This window comes from Pseudophryne corroboree, chromosome 1 (genome assembly GCF_028390025.1).
Source record: "Pseudophryne corroboree isolate aPseCor3 chromosome 1, aPseCor3.hap2, whole genome shotgun sequence".
Taxonomy (NCBI): domain Eukaryota; kingdom Metazoa; phylum Chordata; class Amphibia; order Anura; family Myobatrachidae; genus Pseudophryne; species Pseudophryne corroboree.
In genome coordinates this window covers 641,620,501-641,642,623 of record NC_086444.1, presented here as the reverse complement: position 1 = coordinate 641,642,623, position 22,123 = coordinate 641,620,501, and the positions used below count along the sequence as shown (strand labels likewise).

At 45.1% G+C, this 22,123-nt stretch overlaps 1 protein-coding gene across 1 annotated transcript in view; it reads right to left on the bottom strand.

The window, feature by feature from the left end:
• The window catches only part of LOC134905218 (coiled-coil domain-containing protein 17-like), a 122,930-nt gene extending 107,549 nt beyond the window's left edge, over positions 1-15,381 (bottom strand). Inside the window, exons 1-2 of the mRNA XM_063914614.1 lie at positions 14,993-15,381; positions 3,932-4,066 (exon numbers count right to left, since the gene is read on the bottom strand). Of these exons, the coding sequence (XP_063770684.1) occupies positions 3,932-4,066; positions 14,993-15,127 (270 nt within the window). The 5' untranslated portion in view covers positions 15,128-15,381. The remainder of the gene's footprint in view (positions 1-3,931; positions 4,067-14,992) is intronic.
• Between the last annotated feature and the right edge of the window lie 6,742 nt (positions 15,382-22,123).

Below are 22,123 nucleotides of genomic sequence, written 5' to 3'. Positions count from 1 at the left end.
TAGCTTCAGACTTACTCGGCATCTGCGATCAGTTCAGTGCTTGTCGTTCCTGGTTTGACGTCACAAACACACCCAGCGTTCGCCCAGACACTCCCCCGTTTCTCCAGCCACTCCCGCGTTTTTTCCGGAAACGGTAGCGTTTTTATCCACACGCCCATAAAACGCTGTGTTTCCGCCCAGTATGTCAATCACATTACGATCGCCGGAGCGAAGAAAAAGCCGTGAGTAAAAAAACTATCTTCATAGCAAAAATACTTGGCGCAGTCGCAGTGCGAACATTGCGCATGCGTACTAAGCAGAAAAACGCTGCGATGCGAAGAAAATTACAGAGCGAACGACTCGGAATGACCCCCATTGTTTTTAGGCCAAAAGGTTGCACCGAGGTGGCTGGATGACTAAGCTAAGCGACACAAGTGTGCGGCACAAACACCTGGCTCATCTAGGAGTGGCACTGCAATGGCAGACAGGATGGCACTTAAAAAAACTAGGCTCCAAACAGCACATCATGTAAAGAAGAAAAAGAGGTGCATTGAGGTAGCTGTATGACTAAGCTAAGCGACACAAGTGTGCGGCACAAATAACATGGGACGTGCTGGAATTTGCCCAAATGTAATACATGCACAATATTGGTGGCACAGGAGAGCGTACATCTAAACCACACACACACACACACACACACACACACACACACACACACACACACACACACACACACGGCAAAGCCTGTAAAATTAATTTGGATAATAACCCTTTTATTTGGAGCTATTATAATAATATGCAGCACAGGCGAGCGTACCCCTACACCACACAGGGCAAACCTTGTAAAAATTATTTGAATAATAATATAAGTAATGTATATAGGGGGTCATTCTGAGTTGATCGCTAGCTGCCGTTGTTCGCTGCGTAGCGATCAGTGAAAAAAAAGGGTAATCTGCGCATGCGTATGCTCCGCAATGCGCACGCATGTCATACGGGTACAAAGTCCATTGTGGTTTTGCACTGGTTGTAGCGATGATTCCAATCGCACAGCCGGCCGCAAGGAGATTGACAGAAAATGGGCGTTTCTGGGTGTCAACTGACCGTTTTCAGGAAGTGCTTAGAAAAATGCAGGCGTGGCAGAAAAAACGTAGGCATGTCTGGGCGTCTGCTGGGCGGGTGTTTGACGACAAAAGCCGTCCCTCCGTCGTTAGAATCAACGCACACGAAGAGTAACTACAGGGCTACTCTTGTTTTGCACAAAACAATTTTGTAGGCGCTCTGCTGTACAAGCGTTCGCACTTCTGCAAAGCAAAAATACACTCCCCAGTGGGCGGCAGCAATGCGTTTGCATGGCTGCTAAAAACTGCTAGCGAGCGATCAACTTGGAATGACCCCGATAGCCCTTTTATTTGGAGTAAATAATATACAGCACAGGACACCACCACTGGACTTATGGCAGCACAAGACAGCACCACTGGACTGGACTTTTATGGCAGTATCACTGGACTTATACGCGAGTACCACTGGAATTATACGGCAGTATCACTGGAATTATACGGCAGTATCACTGGAATTATACGGCAGTACCACTGGAAGTATATGGCAGCACCACTAGACATATACAGCAGTATCACTGGACTGGATTTACATGCCAGTACCGCTGGAATTATACGCCAGTACCACTGGAATTATACGACAGTATCACTGGAATTATATGGCAGTACCACTGGAATTATATGGCAGTACCACTGGACATATATGGCAGTATCACTAGATATATACCGCAGCACAGGGACACCACCACTGGACTGATGCAGGACAACACAGCACCACTGCAATGGACTGGACTTATACAGCAGCACTGGACATATGGCATCAGAGGACACCACCACTGTGACTGGACTGAAAAGCACTGGACATATGGCAGCAGAGGCACCACCACTGTGACTGGACTGAAAAGCACAAGACACTACCACTGAACTGATGCAGGACACTGGGGACGGAGACACTCTACACTCTTCAATGCCGGAGTGAAAATGGCGGCGACGCGTGGCTCCTTATATGCAATCCAAACCCCGCGAGAATCCGACAGCGGGATGATGACGTTTTGCCTCGTTCTGGTTTCCGAGTCAGGCGGGAGAACCCGAGTCTGACTCAGGTCCGGGCTCGGGGTAGTGAAGTTCGAGGGGGGGGGGGGGGGGGGGGTGTTTGGTTCTCAGGGAACCGAACACGCTCATCTCTAATTATTTTAGATTAATGTGAATACGCAGTTTTTGTGTATTTTGTGTATTTTCAGGTTGGATAGCAAATCTCAAGCCAACTGTAATTATCGCGATCGCCCAGTGTCCGTCCTGCACATGCGCCTGCACTTTCTGTGGGGGCCGCAGAAAATGCTATCACCTCTGCCTATCAATCAGGCATAGGCAGTCGCGGGATGGGGGGTGGCAACTCTCCATTTCCAGGGCAGAGACGGAGCGTTGCAGGGGCGGAGGCGGCAAAATGGGGGGCGGTGTGTTGCTAACGGTGGCATGGCGGGGGCGTGATCGCTGCGGCTGCGTGATGTCACATGAAGCCGCCGCGATGGGAAACATGTGCCGAGCTATTGTTTCTCTAAGTTTCTACCTGTCCTGTTCCTGAGTTCTCAAGCACTGGTTCTAGCTTCATGGTCCTAATGTCCAGGGCTGGGGCAGAGTTCTCAATAACTGGTTCCAGGAGCTGGCTGGGAGTTTCCAGTAGTCACAGACCTCTTTGATGATCTTGTTGGTGGCTACCCCTAACCATGAGTAAACCTCTGATTCTCTCACTATGTTTCCAGCCCATGGGTCCTGATCTGAACCTTAAGCCTTTGACACTTTTTTTTAGTTATACTTCATTAGTGAGAAAGTTACCAGTTACTGTGAGACTGTATTTTGATTTATTGTGAATTCACTTACTGTAAATCTTAATTAATTTATTACAACCACCTTGCTGTCTCATTCAAGTTCTCACCTGGGAACAGTTACATTAAATATCCCATCCTTGTGCATGCTAGCCTGGTTGGTCATTTACATGTCTGGGGGAAGAACCCTTGCCTCTCTGATGGGATGTGGTCTGAGTTGGAAGTTGCTACCAAAGCCAAAAGGTTGATCTATCAGGGATATAAAAAAAACTTGCACCCACTCCACACCATCCATAAGCGGGGTATCACATCTACAGTATGTGGCATTTAATGCCACCTTAAATGTTTATAGTTCTTTCCTTCACTTGGTACAAGAAAGGGGTAAATAAATCCACCTGACATAATGGTGGTGCAAGTTTTAATGGTGTGACCAATGGTGGCATTTAAGGATGCACCAATCGGTATAATAGTGTGTACAGGAGCTGAAAGTGGGCGTTTGTATTCTTGCACATTTGGCCGCACAAGTGTACACAAGCAAAGGGGTTTGCAGACTTGCAACTGCCAATAGACACTGATGTGCGCTTCTGCATGCAACTCAGGCCTATAGCATGCACTTTCTTTAATGTAAATATTTAAATTGAAATATTGCACAATTAGTAAAAGGTAGAAGTCTAATTTATACAAAAGCACAAAAAAGAAAAATGCTTTATTCATGACAAGTTTCATGGAAAACTTTTGAACAGTCTTTAATTTAAAATTCAATTTTGAATATGTTACAAAAAAAAGACTTACTTTAAATTGTCTATTGGGATTTCTCTGTAAATTGACAGTAAATAAAATGATATTGTCTTCCCAAAGCAAAAGTTTCCCCATTTATTTTTGCACTCCCCCTCACTGAGTATCGGACCATGGGCAGCAAAGTTGTTGTAGTGGCTAGCATTACTCACAGTCCTGATGTCTTGGGGTCAAGTCTAAACAAGGCTGTACCTGTGTGGAGTTTGTATGTTGTAGGGCTTATTTTGCTCAGCTTCTGCCTGGCTAAATGATGGGAGGTATGTCATTCTGGGTACTTACTTTGTCTACATCAGTCTTCTCTCTTGAAGCCAACCTGTATTCTGACAATGTAACTTCATGATCATTTATTCGCTTGATATCATGGTGCTGCATTTGCTCTCTGTTATTTCTCCTGGATTTTTTCAATTTGTTAACCTAGTTACAGAAACATGAAGACATTAGTGTGGCAGGAAAATTATGTTGTTTTTTTTAAAACGTATTTCTTTATGGTGGCACCATCTACCCCTTTACTCTCTTTATACGAGTACTGTATGTGATCTAGTGAATAACATAATTCATATATATTGGTGTAAATATGCATAAGTAGTGTTCAGAGGTAACCAGACAGTGGTGCACACAGGGAAAGGGGGGTTCAGCATATTTTTCTTTCACCTACGAATTGCGCCATTATGCTACATGGGAGCAGGGCATAATGACATGATTTACTTGGCCCCACCCCAGAGAAGAGCTACTGTCTCTGATGGTAAGTTTGAGACACAACAAATATGCTGGCAATTCGATCACTGTGCAATCACTTGAACAAAATCATTTCTCTAACGTCCTAAGTGGATGCTGGGGACTCCGTAAGGACCATGGGGATTAGCGGCTCCGCAGGAGACTGGGCACAACTACAAAGAAAGCTTTTAGACTACTGGTGTGCACTGGCTCCTCACACTAAGACCCTCCTCCAGACCTCAGTTAGATTCTTGTGCCCGGCCGAGCTGGATGCACACTAGGGGCTCTCCTGAGCACCTAGAAAGAAAGTATATTTAGGTTTTTTATTTTCAGTGAGATCTGCTGGCAACAGACTCACTGCAGCGAGGGACTAAGGGGAGAAGAAGCGAACCTACCTAACAGGTGGTAGTTTGGGCTTCTTAGGCTACTGGACACCATTAGCTCCAGAGGGATCGACCGCAGGACCCGACCTTGGTGTTCGTTCCCGGAGCCGCGCCGCCGTCCCCCTTACAGAGCCAGAAGCACGAAGAAGGTCCGGAAAATCGGCGGCAGAAGACTTCAGTCTTCACCAAGGTAGCGCACAGCACTGCAGCTGTGCGCCATTGCTCCTCATGTACACCTCACACTTCGGTCACTGATGGGTGCAGGGCGCTGGGGGGGGGGGGGGCGCCCTGAGGGCAATAGATAACACCTTGGCTGGAAAATATACATCATATATAGTCCCAGAGGCTATATAGATGTAAAATTACCCCTGCCAGTTTCACAGAAAAAGCGGGAGAAAGTCCGCCGAAAAGGGGGCGGGGCTTCTCCCTCAGCACACTGGCACCATTTTTCCCTCACAGTTCCGCTGGAAGGAAGCTCCCTGGCTCTCCCCTGCAGTCTGAGAAACTACAGAAGGGTAAAAAAGAGAGGGGGGGCACTAAATTTAGGCGCAGTATAGATATATATATATGTAATATATATAAAAAAGCAGCTATAGGGAAAACACTCATTGATAGTGGGATCCCAGTGTTATATAGCGCTCTGGTGTGTGCTGGCATACTCTCTCTCTGTCTCCCCAAAGGGCTTTGTGGGGTCCTGTCCTCTGTCAGAGCATTCCCTGTGTGTTTGCGGTGTGTCGGTACGGCTGTGTCGACATGTTTGATGAGGAGGCTTATGTGGAGGCGGAGCAGATGCCTGTAAATGTGATGTCACCCCCTGCGGGGTCGACACCTGAGTGGATGGTGCTGTGGAAGGAATTACGTGATAGTGTCGACTCCTTACATAAAAGGTTTGACGACATACCTAATGTGGGACAGCCGGCTTCTCAGCCTGTGCCTGCCCAGGCGTCTCAAAAACCATCAGGGGCTCTAAAACACCCGCTACCTCAGATGGTTGACACAGATGTCGACACGGATACTGACTCCAGTGTCGACGACGAAGAGACTAATGTAACTTCCAGTAGGGCCACACGTTACATGATTGAGGCAATGAAAAATGTGTTGCACATTTCTGATGTTACCCCCGGTACCACAAAAAAGGGTATAATGTTTGGAGAGAAAAAACTACCAGTAGCTTTTCCTCCATCTGAAGAGTTAAATAACGTGTGTGAAGAAGCGTGGGCTTCCCCTGATAAAAAGATGGTAATTTCTAAGAGGTTACTAATGGCGTACCCTTTCCCGCCAGAGGATAGGTCACGCTGGGAAACATCCCCTAGGGTGGATAAAGCGCTCACACGCTTGTCGAAGAAGGTGGCACTATCGTCTCCGGATACGGCCGCCCTGAAGGAATCTGCTGATAGAAAGCAGGAGGCTATCCTGAAATCTATATATACACACACAGGTGTGATACTGAGGCCGGCTATAGCTTCAGCCTGGATGTGCAGCGCTGCTGCTGCGTGGTCAGATTCCCTGTCAGAAAATATAGATACCCTAGATAGGGACACTATTTTGCTGAACGTAGAGCATATAAAAGATGCACTTTTATACATGAGGGATGCACAGAGGGATATTTGCCGGCTGGCATCCAAAATTAGTGCAATGTCCATTTCTGCCAGGAGAGGGTTATGGACTCGGCAGTGGACAGGTGATGCAGATTCCAAACGACACATGGAAGTTCTGCCTTATAAGGGTGAGGAATTGTTCGGGGACGGTCTCTCTGACCTCGTTTCCACAGCAACAGCTGGGAAGTCTACATTTTTGCCCCATGTTTCCTCACAACCAAAGAAAGCACCGTATTATCAGGTACAGTCCTTTCGGCCCAATAGGGGCAAGCGGGTTAAAGGCGCGTCCTTTCTGCCCAGAGGCAGAGGTAGAGGGAAAAAGCTGCAGCATACAGCCAGTTCCCAGGAGCAAAAGTCCTCCCCCGCTTCCTCTAAGTCCACAGCATGACGCTGGGGCTCCACAGGCGGAGCCAGGTACGGTGGGGGCCCGTCTCAAGCATTTCAGCAACCAGTGGGCTCGCTCACGGGTGGATCCCTGGATCCTTCAAATAGTGTCTCAGGGGTACAAGCTGGAATTCGAGACGTCTCCCCCCCGCCGTTTCCTCAAATCTGCCTTGCCAACCACTCCCTCAGGCAGGGAGGCAGTGTTACAGGCAATTCAAAAGCTGTATTCACAACAAGTGATAGTAAAGGTGCCCCTACTTCAACAAGGAAGGGGTTACTATTCCACAATGTTTGTGGTACCGAAACCGGACGGTTCGGTGAGACCCATTTTAAATTTGAAATCCTTGAACACATATATCAAAAAAATTCAAGTTCAAGATGGAATCGCTCAGGGCGGTTATTGCGAGCCTGGACGAGGGAGATTACATGGTATCGCTGGACATCAAGGATGCCTACCTACATGTCCCCATTTACCATCCTCACCAGGAGTACCTCAGGTTTGTGGTACAAGATTGTCATTACCAATTCCAGACGTTGCCGTTCGGTCTCTCCACGGCTCCGAGGGTCTTTACCAAGGTAATGGCGGAAATGATGATACTCCTTCGAAGGAAGGGAGTTTTAATTATCCCGTACTTGGACGATCTCCTGATAAAGGCGAGGTCCAGAGAGCAGTTGTTGGTAGGGGTAGCACTATCTCGGGAAGTGCTACAACAGCACGGCTGGATTCTAAACATTCCAAAGTCACAGCTGGTCCCTACGACACGCCTGCTGTTCCTAGGGATGGTTCTGGACACAGAACAGAGAAAAGTGTTGCTCCCGGAGGAGAAGGCCAAGGAGCTGTCATCTCTAGTCAGAGGCCTCCTAAAACCAAAACAGGTGTCGGTGCATCACTGCACACGGATCCTGGGAAAAATGGTAGCTTCCTACGAAGCGATTCCATTCATCAGGTTTCATGCAAGAACCTTTCAGTGGGACCTGTTGGACAAGTGGTCCGGATCGCATCTTCAGATGCATCGTCTGATAACCCTGTCTCCAAGGACAAGGGTGTCTCTGCTGTGGTGGCTGCAGAGTGCTCATCTTCAAGAGGGCCGCAGATTCGGCATACAGGACTGGGTCCTGGTGACCACGGATGCCAGCCTTCGAGGCTGGGGAGCAGTCACGCAGGGAAGAAACTTCCAAGGACTATGGTCAAGTCAGGAGACTTTCCTGCACATAAATATTCTGGAACTAAGGGCCATTTACAATGCCCTAAGTCAGGCAAAACCCCTGCTTCAAAACCAGCCGGTACTGATCCAGTCAGACAACATCACGGCGGTCGCCCATGTAAATCGACAGGGCGGCACGAGAAGCAGGACGGCAATGGCAGAAGCCACAAGGATTCTCCGATGGGCGGAAAATCACGTGTTAGCACTGTCAGCAGTGTTCATTCCGGGAGTGGACAACTGGGAAGCAGACTTCCTCAGCAGGCACGACCTCCACCCGGGAGAGTGGGGACTTCATCCAGAAGTCTTTCAAATGATTGTAAACCGGTGGGAAAAACCACAGGTGGGCATGATGGCGTCCCGCCTAAACAAAAAGCTAGAAAAATATTGCGCCCGGTCAAGAGTCCCGCAGGCGATAGCTGTGGACGCTCTGGTAACACCGTGGGTGTACCGATCGGTTTATGTGTTCCCTCCTCTTCCTCTCATACCAAAGGTACTGAGGATAATAAGGAGAAGAGGAGTAAGAACTATACTCATTGTTCCGGATTGGCCAAGAAGGGCGTGGTATCCGGAACTTCAAGAAATGATGTCAACGGGACCCATGGCCTCTACCGCTCAGACAGGACCTGCTGCAGCAGGGGCCCTGTCTGTTCCAAGACTTACCGCGGCTGCGTTTGACGGCATGGCGGTTTAACACCGGATCCTGAAGGAAAAGGGCATTCCGGAGGAAATCATTCCTACGCTGATAAAAGCTAGGAAAGAAGTAACCGCGAACCATTATCACCGCATATGGCGAAAATATGTTGCGTGGTGTGAGGCCAGGAAGGCCCCGACGGAAGAATTTCAGCTGGGCCGGTTCCTGCACTTCTTACAGTCAGGGGTGACTATGGGCCTTAAATTGGGTTCCATTAAGGTCCAGATTTCGGCTCTATCGATTTTCTTCCAGAGAGAATTGGCTTCACTACCTGAAGTTCAGACTTTTGTTAAGGGAGTGCTACATATTCAGCCCCCTTTTGTGCCTCTAGTGGCACCTTGGGATCTCAACGTGGTGTTGGATTTCCTAAAGTCACATTGGTTTGAGCCACTGAAAACCGTGGATTTAAAATATCTCACGTGGAAAGTGGTCATGTTGTTGGCCTTGGCTTCGGCCACGCGGGTTTCAGAATTGGCGGCTTTGTCATGTAAAAGCCCTTATCTGATTTTCCATATGGATAGGGCAGAATTGAGGACTCGTCCCCAGTTTCTCCCCCAAGTGGTATCAGCTTTTCATCTGAACCAACCTATTCTGGTGCCTGCGGCTACGAATGACTTGGAGGCTTCCAAGTTGTTGGATGTAGTCAGGGCCCTAAAAATTTATGTTTCCAGGACAGCTGGAGTCAGGAAAACTGACTCGCTTTTTATCCTGTATGCGCCCAACAAGTTGGGTGCACCTGCTTCTAAGCAGACTATTGCTCGCTGGATCTGTAGTACGATTCAGCTTGCACATTCTGCGGCTGGATTGCCGCATCCTAAATCAGTAAAAGCCCATTCCACAAGGAAAGTGGGCTCTTCTTGGGCGGCTGCCCGAGGGGTCTCGGCTCTTCAACTTTGCCGAGCTGCTACTTGGTCAGGGGCAAACACGTTTGCTAAATTCTACAAATTTGATACCCTGGCTGAGGAGGACCTTGAGTTCTCTCATTCGGTGCTGCAGAGTCATCCGCACTCTCCCACCCGTTTGGGAGCTTTGGTATAATCCCCATAATCCTTACGGAGTCCCCAGCATCCACTTAGGACGTTAGAGAAAATAAGAATTTACTCACCGGTAATTCTATTTCTCATAGTCCGTAGTGGATGCTGGGCGCCCATCCCAAGTGCGGATTGTCTGCAATACTTGTATATAGTTATTGCTTAACTAAAGGGTTATTGTTGAGCTATCTGTTGAGAGGCTCAGTTGTTATCATGCTGTTAACTGGGTATTGTATCACGAGTTATACGGTGTGATTGGTGTGGCTGGTATGAGTCTTACCCGGGATTCAAAATCCTTCCTAATTGTGTCAGCTCTTCCGGGCACAGTATCCTAACTGAGGTCTGGAGGAGGGTCTTAGTGGGAGGAGCCAGTGCACACCAGTAGTCTAAAAGCTTTCTTTGTAGTTGTGCCCAGTCTCCTGCGGAGCCGCTAATCCCCATGGTCCTTACGGAGTCCCCAGCATCCACTACGGACTATGAGAAATAGAATTACCGGTGAGTAAATTCTTATTTTTTGCAGTACAAGGAGTGATTTGTAGACTTTAGTAGATACTGCGCCTGATTCAGAGTTCGACAACACGCATATTCCTGATTATCGGGAATCTGTGGCTGCACAAGGTTTGGGTGTCACTCCCATTTTATGGGAAGAGAGAACCAAGGGTCTACGTTTCACCACACAGACTTCCTGGCCACACTGCCCACGCTTGCCTTGGCCGGCTTTCTCAGCTGGCCGTCTGTGTGAAACATTGTGGATCCCAGCTTGCAACATTGGTCACAGTGCTGGGATCACTGCTACATGCAGGAGGCATCTCTTCTACTGTGATGTCTACTGCATGTTCCGCCTTCAAATCAGATAGAAAGTCAAAGCTACTTACAAGCCATCAATGAATCAGGCCCACGATAAGTAGAATATATGATATAAGATTTTGGACATTCTATGGTCTCTTTTATCATTACCAGCCATATAGTCATCTCTTACATGCCATATTTGGCTTAGACGGGCTCATTTAGTGGTCTTAAAAAGACTTGCATTCTAATAATTAACATTAACAGAAAAAGGAAAGGCATCAGGAATATAAGGTAAGGAAAACAGAATCTATACACACATTACAGTAAATGGCTGTATAGTGTAGATAAAAAGTACCTTAGTTGCATGGAGAGTGTTAAAATCAAAGTGAACACGATGCAAATACAAAATTTTAACCCCATACTAATAAATATATCAGCAGCCGTCCCCTTCCCAAACACAGCAGGAATCATGTTTTATGTATTACAAACGAGTGGTCAGTCACTGTTATCCAGCTGTTAGAGCGCGTATAATATATTAGCAGAACTGGATGTGTAGATGCATTTGGCAATTCAGTAGTGGACAGCAGCTGTCATCATCATCAGTTTGCTACTTGAACAAAGGGTCAAGCACCTGCAAGTCATACCCCTCCAAACAGGCACATTTGCACCTGTTAGGTTACCATCTTGGGATGCATGTCATGTCATTCTTACTGCACTTTCCCTATGTCAACATGCTACCTCCAACCCCCATTCCCTCCTCTGTGGTATGAGTATCCCATAAGTTTCAAATGTGTCCAAATCGCCATGGCAACAACAATGCATTGCCAATTGGTGTACCTGAGCACTTAAAAAAAGAGTCATTTATGGGGGAATATAATCTGCAATTTTTACGTCGAATTTTGAATGAGGTCCCACAATCTTATTTCAGTGGTGTTATAAATATATTTAATGTAAATATACCGATATGCCAACTTATAATATAGGAAATCCTACCAATAAATATTATATTAACCACTTAACTGGCATGGCCAGACCACATGTGACTGTGCCACCGCACTGTATCTCCCAGTTTTTGACGAAGAGATCCGTTCTGCACAATATAATATTTTAATATTTAAAAAAAATACTTTTTAAACTATATTACATAAAAACTAAAAAGTAAATAAAAACTATATGGGGGGTATTCAATTGTTTGAAAAGTCAGTTGGGTGTCTGATTTTTCTTATCTAATAGACAGGAAATAACAGACACCCAACCGACTTTTCAAACAATTGAATATCCCCCAATGGTTTTGAACGGAAAAATTGTCAGTTAGGTGCTTAAAGAGAACCACAAATGCATCTCTTATAATATGACAATATATTTTAAAACATTAATTTTACTTAGTATGTTATTAATTTAATATATATCTATAGCTATCTATCTATCTAGATAGATAGATAGATAGATAGATAGATACATACATACATACATACATACATACATAGATAGTAACTTTTATAATACCATTCTTGTTTGTAGTTTATATTCTCCCTGGAGATTAATCTCCCTTCTTGTGGTGCATTCAAAGCTATGTTGATGATCTGGCATGTTCTCCAATTAAACATTAACAAATGTACGCAGCGCTCAATAAAATATGGTTATTGGATCATTCATTTCCTCTTACATCCTGATGTTCTTGATTAATGAAATGGCAAGATGAAGTACAAATGTATTTAATTTATTAACATTTATTTATATTATGCCAGCACATCCTGTAGTGCTGCCTGCAGACTAAAATGAGATCCTTGCAAATGTACAGTGTATAGTTCATGGGAAATTCATTACCATATATATGAGTAGTCATTTGAAAATCTCTGACTAAAAATGACATACAGTAGGCAGAATTGTAGAGTAGCAATGTCATCAGTCACAATCAGACAGCTGTGACATGAATGTGTCATTGTTACTATTATGGACATTTATTTATATAGCACCAGAGTACTCCATAGCACTATGCAACTGGGAAGGAACTCAGTCATAAAATGACAATGGATATTAACAGACAGTGAAAGCAGTAAAAAAGCCTACATTCTATTTGAAATGACAGTAAAGCATTTTTTGTAATTATTATTCACTTATTGAATTATTATTCAATATTATTAGTGAATAAAACCGCGCATATGTGGCATTTATTTTATTCCTAGATTTCCTCATTTTTCTTGCGTACAAAGGACCTTTGATAAAGCTGCCTTGAGCAGCAAAACGCATCAGTACCTGTGCCCATCTGCAGGAGATTGGTGCCCAACTGGGGGTTACTTTGGAAGGCGCTCCTCCAACTTTTTGGACTGTGAGCCAATCGGCTTTTTACTCAAAAAATACAACTCAAGGGAACCGACTGTGGACAAAGGACACCATAAAATAGTGTGCTGGATCCTATTGCCATCTGAAACTACTGCCAATTAGGGCCTAATTTCTGGACCACAGAGCCAGTAATATATATTTAAACTGGATGAATGAACTAGCAAGTCTAAACAAGCTTGCTTTTTGAAACAGTCATTTACCCTGCTTGGAACACTTTCAAACACCACTCCTCTATAGGCACTTTATCATTTGCTGCAGCTTTACTATGTTCTTATGTGTTTTTAATGCAATCTCAAATTTTGTATCTTAATATTACATTAAAAATGACTTTTATCGTAAAAATATAGTATTATTTAGCGCCCTTCTTTCTCATGGTTTGCTTTCACGCATACAGAAATCCCGGGTTGATGCGCGTTCACGTTCACGTTCAAAAACCCAGGATTTAGATGCATGAAAAGGTGTATAAGAAAGCTCATTAATACCCCTCTCAGACCGCACTGCCCGGACGCACCCGGATTTTGTACACCGGTCCTTCTCGGGTGCGACCGGGCTGAGACCCCTTTCAATACAGAAAGAGGACTACTCCTGATTGGCGCTTGTCAGATAACACCCACATAAAACATTATGATTGAGCCATGATTGGTAGGAAATAAGGCATGTGTCTAGTGTTATGTAAAAACAATCTCTGTTTTAATTTAAACAAACACTTAAAATCAAAACACATATAAAATGGAAGTAGATAACACAGAGAATCCTACCAAGATGGTGGCCGGAGCCGCAGGTGTTATATGCAAGGTATACCCGGGAAAGATACCCTGCATAAGGCTCCGGAAGGCGAGATTTTCCCTGTGGTATAAACTGAGTCCAAAAACGTCCTTGGAAGTCCAGAGCACTGGTAGGCAGACACCAACGCGTTTCGGGACATCAAAGTCCCTTTTTCAAGGTAGTACTTGAAAAAGGGACTTTGATGTCCCGAAACGCGTTGGTGTCTGCCTACCAGTGCTCTGGACTTCCAAGGACGTTTTTGGACTCAGTTTATACCACAGGGAAAATCTCGCCTTCCGGAGCCTTATGCAGGGTATCTTTCCCGGGTATACCTTGCATATAACACCTGCGGCTCCGGCCACCATCTTGGTAGGATTCTCTGTGTTATCTACTTCCATTTTATATGTGTTTTGATTTTAAGTGTTTGTTTAAATTAAAACAGAGATTGTTTTTACATAACACTAGACACATGCCTTATTTCCTACCAATCATGGCTCAATCATAATGTTTTATGTGGGTGTTATCTGACAAGCGCCAATCAGGAGTAGTCCTCTTTCTGTATTGCATATATCCATTTCTATTTTTGGGCTCAACAGGGGAGCCCTGTGACCACCCCTAGGCCAGCTAAAGTCTATACAGCGCATTTTTCTACCTCAACCCCATTTTGACAATGAGACCCCTTTCAGACTGGCGGCCCAACCTGGCTTAGTTGAAATACTAGGTCGCTCGACCTGGGTTATTTCAACTGGCCCCGTTCAAACTGCACCGCAATCCAGGTTGCTGCATGTTCACGTGCAATAACACGGGTTGTTGCTGGCAGTCTAAAAGGGGTATTAGATTCCTGCTGATTACAGGTACTGTATTTTACTCCTCTAAAAACAGAGCTAAAAAAGAGACACAGTAGCAGAGTGGTAGCCATGTCTGGAACTAGCGCCTGGGTAGAGTTGTGAGATATTTTATAACATTGCACAGTAAAAAGTGTCAACAAGGTTGATCTGATTTCTATATTCAATAAACAAAAGTTTTCATCTCCACCAAAAAGGATGTATTAGATTGATTATCAACAATAATACATTTTATATAATAAATAAGACTTGGTTATAGAATAAATAACTTTTTACATAAAATTGTAAATAATGCATATAGAAAGAAAACAAAAGTTATATATTTAATTTGTTCTAAGTGACAGTAGGATTATTGCTAATTTTTCAGAATGATGAAGTACTGTATATGTGCATTTTCAAATGTGATTGGTACAAATCCCACAAAAATTCTACACTAATCACTTAAACTAATTTACAGATATAAAATACAAAACGTACAGTTAATAACACTGGGACAAGACAGATCATTTGCCATGTATAGGAATCCTAGTAAGGCAAAGCCAAATCAATAAAAGAACAACTAACAAAAAAACATCAAAACCGAGACAGTTACCATTTCCTGAGGGGTCTGTGTTTCTCTCACTCTTCCAATGTCCCCACCAATACAGAATTTCTCTCTGTGCTTTTCCAGTAACAAAGAAGATCTAAATGTCATATTGCAACTCGGGCAGCGTAAAAAGTCTGTCATGATGAAAATTTGATAGAAGTTTGCAGTTCTGCTTCTAAGATTCAGTTTTCAAAGATTTAATTTCCCCTATTCTCTTGAGTTCGCTTATATATTCAGATGTGGAATTATCGCATGTTGGATTGTTAAAGTTAAATGAATTGCAGTTCCAAAACATTTAAATGCTTGAGTACTGTAGAAGAAAATGATTTTTACTTGCATTCAATTAGATCATACAGTTTGCTGTCCTAAGTGCTCAGCTTCTGATTTTCTTTTGCCCCTCCCTGTGGTCTAACAATGAGAGCTGGATGGCAACCGGTGTTTGTATATAAATAATGTTTCACAACTCAGTGCAAAGCCACAGCTACAGATTTGGAAAGCTCGTGACTGACATCTACAGTGAGAACTGAACATTGCACTTGCATGCTATGTGTCTGGAATTTAAAATTTCTTGTGTGTCTTAATGCCATGATAAAAGGTGTTATTCACAGCACAAAGGTACAGGGCAAGTGTCCTGCAAATTACCATTGTGATGTCATATGCATGAATAAAGATTGCGACATGCAGAGATTTTACATTGTACACGGGATGATGGACAGGCAAATCATGGACTCTCCTAAATTCTGCAGGATATGTTCAGTGGTGCCACTATCAACATCATCATTGTGTGGCATACAGGACATACATTAAACAGTAAGCATAATAACAAGTATGTGGGTACAACTTTGTAGCATAATAAATGTGTGGATGTTCAGTGGTGCACCCAGGGGGGTTTCCGAGCACCCAGAAACCCCCCTCCACTATTAAAAAGAAAAAAAAAATTTTTTTTAAGCTGCATGAGTATTATTAATGGCTGTCTAGCATCCTCTGCAGCCTGCTGTCTTCCTGGTGGCACTTGTAAGTGCAATGAAAGTTTACTTTATTTTAATTATAGTACATATATATCCATGTGCATACATATATACACATGTATATACATACATACATACATACATATAAACACACACACACACACACACACACACACACACACACACACACACACACACACACACACACATGATATATATATACATGTGTATATATATGTGTACTGTATGTGTGTGTACATATATATATATATATATATATATGTATGTATGTATGTTTAATATGCTATGTATATGTGTATATGTATGTGTGTATGTATATATATATATATATATATATATATGTGTGTGTATATATATATATATATATATATATATATACATATATATATACACACACACACACACACACACACACACACACACACACACACACACACACACACACACAGACACTCTAGTTTTACGGACCCAGCATATACTGGGTCACCTCAGTCCCCACCCCCGTGATTGGCTCCGTCCAGTTCTGGAAACCCCCCCATGCAAATCCTGCGTTTGCCACTGGATGTTATAGAATAAATGGCAAATGTTCAGACATGACAAGGGACTTGTGTGGTAGATGGACAGTGTACAGAGATGAGACAGAAGGTAGAGAAAGATCAGCTTGTGAGGGTGGTGTAAATATAAAGAGTAACCAGTAACACATTGGAGGTGGTGGAAACAGTACATTTCATAATTCTTAGCAAAGTAATATGTACACAGCAAAGAGAATGCTGAGAAGGACGAGTTCCTGGCTGCATAGCACAAAATATGCACATTTTTACTAAACATTTGTACCAAAAAATGTATATTATTATTATTATTAATATTATTATTATTATTATCCTTTATTTATATGGCGTCACAAGGGTTCCGCAGCGCCCAATTACAGAGTACCTAAACAAATAATCAAAACAGGAAAACAGCAACTTACAGTTGATGACAGTATAGGACAAGTACAGGGTAACTAAACATAGCTACATCAGCAGATAACACTGGAATAAGTATCAGGTGGCAGAAGACTGCTGGAGTTGGTGCAGTTGAAGATTATTAAAGTAAGAAAAAGAATAAGCACATGGGGAAGAGGGCCCTACTCGTGAGAGCTTACATTCTAAAGGGGAGGGGTAGACAGACAGGGGTGACACAGACGGGGTACATAGAGAGCGTGGAACAGAGGGTTAGGATGAGATTTGGCTGGGTTTGGTGAAGAAGTGGGTCTTGAAAGCCCGTTTGAAGTTTTGTAGAGAGGTGGAGAGTCTGAGGGGGAGAGGTAGGGAATTCCAGAGAAATGGAGCAGCACATGAAAAATCTTGGAGGTAGGAGTGGGAGGAAGTAATCATTAGGCAGGAGAGTCGGCGTGCATTAGCAGAGCGAAGAGGGCGGGTCAGAGATGTAGATGGGAGAGGAGCGGGTGAGGGCTTTGTAAGTGAGTGTGAGAAGCTAGAAATGGATTCTGAAAGGGAAGGGGAGGTGGACATAGTGCATTTGGTGAGGAAAATGAGCCAGGCAGCAGCATTGAGGATAGATTGGAGTGGAGAGAGGTATTTGTCAGGAATGCCAGTCAGGAAGAGATTACAGTAATCCAGTCTGGAGATGACCAGTGAGTGGATAAGAGTCTTTGTAGCATCCTGGGTCAGAAAGGGTCTGATCCTGGAAATATTTTTTAGATGAAAACGGCAGGTTTGCAAGAGGTGCTGAATGTGTGGTTTGAAGGAGAGGGAGGAGTCAAGGATTACTCCAAGACAGCACACTTGGAGGCTAGAGGAGATAGTAGTGCCATCAATAGATAATGAGATTGTAGGCTGTGACAGGAAGACAGTGGGTGATGGGGAGAGGCATTTGATGACTTGAAAGGCAAAAGCTGACAAAGATAGTGAATGATGGAAAGAGGCAGTGGGTGACTGGGGGAGACAGAGGGTAATGGAGATAGTGGGTGATGGGGGAAGGCACGGGTTGACAGGGAGAGGCAGTGTGTGACAAGGGAAGGCAGAGTGTGACATGGAGATAGGTGTGGAGAGGCAGTGTGTAACTAGGAAGACTAAGAGTAATGGAGACAGTGGGTGATGGGATAAGGCAGGGGTGACAGGGAGAGGCAGTGTGTGATAGGGAAAGGCAGAATGTGACAGGGATATAGTGAGTGATGGGGAGAGGCAGTGGGTGATTGGCAAGACAGAGGGTAATGTTGATAGTGTTAGATGGGGAAGGCAGAGGATGACAGGGAGGAGCATTGGGTAACAGGGGAAAACAGAGGGTGACAGGGGGATAGTGGGTGATAGAGAGATGCAGTGGTTGACTGAGGAGGCAGAGGGTGATGAGATAGTGGGTGTTGGGAAGAAGCAGTGAGTGACTGCGGAGACAGAGGGAGACAGGTTAAGGCAGTGGGTGACAGGAGAGAGCAGAGGGTGACAGGGAGAGGAAGAGGGTGACAGGGAGAGGCAATGGATGACAGGGAGAAGCAGTGGGTGAATGGGTGAGGCAGTGGGTAATAAGGGAAGGCAGAGGGTGACAGGGAGATAGTGGGTGATGGGGAGGCAGAGGATGACAAGGGAGATGGTGGGTGATGGGGAGAGGCAGTGAGTGACTGAGGAGACAGAGGGTGACAGGGTGAGGCAGTGGGTGACAGGGAAGGCAGAGGGTGACAGGTAGAGGCAGTCGGTTACAGGTGAAGGCAGCGAGTGACAGGGAGAGGTAGTGAGTGACAGGGTGATGTACTGGATGACAAGGGAAGGTAGAGGGTGACAGGGAGAGGCAGAGGGTGACAAGGAGAGGCAGTGGGTGACTGGGGAAGGCAGTGGGTGACAGTGAGAAGCAGTGGGTGACAATGGAAGGCAGAGGGTGACAGGCAGTCACAGACAGGAACAGGCAGTGGATGACAGCTTTGAGGTGGCTGCACACAGAGGTGTACTTACTGCTGAGGCCTGGTCCGGAACCTGGGCCCACGCCAGAGTGGCTCCACCTATATACCCTGCAAAGATCAAGACATCATCCTGTACACTCAGGAGACAGAAAAGAGAAGCCAAGCACAGATGACGGGTGGTGAGGTCCCTCCCTGCAACTTTTCCATCTACCTTCCTGTTAATCACAGCCCATGGAGCGCATGGGCTGAGTCAGTTTGACCCATTATAAATCCACCGGCTGCAGGCACCACCACTAGCTAGCTCTGCTACTGGGAAGGTCATCCTCTCTGTCCGTGCCTGGGATTTCAGTACTGTCAGTCCTCCTTCCTACGGTCAGTCCCCCTTCAGTACTGGCAGTCCCCCTGCTCACCTCTGTGTCATGTTTTGTGCCCCCCAGCTGTATTGCACTCCCTTCAGCTGTATATCCTTTATTGTGCTCTCCCCACCTCACCAGTTTGATCTGTTTTATGTTCTGTACCCCGAATAAATGTCCTCAGTTGTGCCCTCAACACCCACCCCCTCCGCCTCACTCACACACATTAACCTACTGTACCTCTGCAGTGCTGATGTTCTCGGCTCTTCCAGTCTTTGACTGGTAGCATTCCAACATCATTACATCACCTGCTGGAACTCGGAATCAGGGCACTGCTGGGACCAGCATAGGCTTATTCTTCGGGAGCGGTCGTTCCCTCTGTACCCCCCTTCCCCTGGCTACTATACTGAATGATCATTAGCATAGACCTTGCAAGCATTAAACAAAGCTGAAAAAGATGACTGAAATAGAAAATGGCATCTGGCCTCCCAAAGATGCTCTACGCCTGAGAGTGTGGGATCCCCGTGAAACAGCCACTACCAGCGGGATCAGTACGAAATCCCGCTGGACGGGATCCCGGCGGTCAAAATACGGACACCGGTTTCCCGACCAGCACAATCCCAGCAGGGGTGGCAAGCGGAACACAGCCCCTTGAGGACTCGCTGCGCTCGCCACGCTGCGGGCACGGTGTCTAGCTACGCTCGGCACACTCATTTATTCTCCCTCTATGGGTGTCGTGGACACCCACGGAGGGAGAATATGTCTGGACTGTGCCAGTCGGAATTCCGGTGTCGGTATTTCGACCGCCGGGATTCCGTCTGGCGGGATCTTGACCGCATCCCCTACCAGCAGTAGGGTTTCCCTGTCATAATGTCACTTAGTAGTCTTTAAAGCTTTGGGTTGAATTATATAAAGGAAGTAAGCTTGTGAAAAAAATACACCTTCCCCCAAGAAGAAAACAATTACATGCTATAAGAAATGTAACACAATAACAACAAACGGCATGCTACTGTGTATTAATTTACAATCTAAAACTAAAAAAGTGTGAAAGATATATGTTGCTGTCTACACTGAGTCGCTGAACTCTCTCAATAGTCACAAGTAAACTGATTTAAATAAGAAGATACGCTGTCTAAAAATCCACAAACAATTATGACAATTTAACATTAAAACACAACAATATATATTTACATCTAGTCCACAGCCTGTGATATGACTCTGTGGGGGGGAATGTAATAGGGTTGAATTTTGTGAATTTTATGCTGGCTGAGCCATCCAGAAAATAATTGACATTGAAAGTTGTTATAGTCATTAGTAAAGCATCCTGTGTTGAATACAATTAGTAGGATTAATGGTGAATACATTTGTATCATTCACATTCCAAACATTTTAGGAGCAATAGCTCATAGGGTTATATCCATCTTAAAATAGTCTGTAGTATTTCCCAATATTCCAGACGTATTATTTAGTAGCAATCCTGCAATAATAAAATTCAGCTTTACTACAATCTGTAGGATTTGCCAGCTTATACTGTGCTTATTAGCAGTATGAGACATCCTTCAGCACAACGTGCTGGCAACTTCAATGTGTGAAAGTCGATTAGCACTTATTAGTGTAACAAAAGCTGCTACAAATTTGTGGAGCCGTTCAGTTCACTATGGGTCTGATTCAGAGATGTGCGCAAACTCAATTGTATGGTGGCACATGGAACTACAAGCTCCAGTATGCCCTATAATCTATTGAGCGCACCTGTAAAAAAACTGAAATAAACACAAAGATACCATGAAACCAGTGACGTATCTGTAGTGGGCATAGGGTTTGCAGTGCCTACAGTTGCCCACACTGGACACCCTGCTGCCATGCATTATACTTAACTTTCCAGAGTCCAGTGTCGGCGATGCATAAATCACCAGAAAAACAGTCAAGCCGCCATTTTCCAGGAGATTTGCACACGCGCAATAGAGGAATCCTCAGAACCATGGGCCATGTTCCCGGAGACCTGCACAGCCAGTGGCGGAAATAGCGTCAGTGCAGCTGGTGCATTGCACTGGGGCCCACAGCCAGTGGCATTTATAATGAGTCAGACTGACTAATTATATACTGCCTGCCACTGTGCTGTGGGCCAGAACTAGCTGGAGCTGGAAGAGAGGACACAGCTACGGGGGAAGGAGGATGGGGGGACTCAGGAGCCGCGTCAGCATAATTGGTCTTACTGTATGCCGGCGCTGCTGCAGCTGTCTCCATCTCTGTTGGCTCGGCTGCAGTGAATGCTGGGAGGAGGGAAGGATGGGAGCTCTCTGTGAGGAGCCTGTTAACACCACCACCACAGCCACAAAAGAGAAAGCCAGTATGTAATTTAAAGTAAACAAAATGTAAACCTCATGGCACACTTATCTATCTACTGTACATCTATATCTGTCTGTCTATCTACAGGCCCATACACACTAGAAGATACAGTATTTTCCAAAGATATGAGCGATAACGACGGTTGTGAATGATCAAATTGTTCAGATCATTCAAATCGTTCTAGTGTGTACACAGCAAACAATGGGGGTCATTCTGAGTTGTTCGCTCGCTAGCAGGTTTTCTGCTGCGGGGTACACTGGGCTCCACAAGGAATGGACAATGGGGTGTAGGGTAGGATCTTGATCCGAGGCACCAACAGGCTAAAAGCTATGGCCTTCTTCCAAGAATGCATAGCGCCGCCTCCTATATCACCCCGCCTCCCTGCACAGGATCTCAGTTTTGTAGTTGGTGCTGCAGTAAGCAGGCACTTAACAGAGGGGCTGCTCCAGGCAGCCCTAAGTAGAGCTTTTTTTCTGAGGAAAAAAGTGAAGACTTCAAGGGCAGCAGCAGTGTTACATGTCAGTGGACATTCACAGCTGCAGCTCCGGCTCTCCCC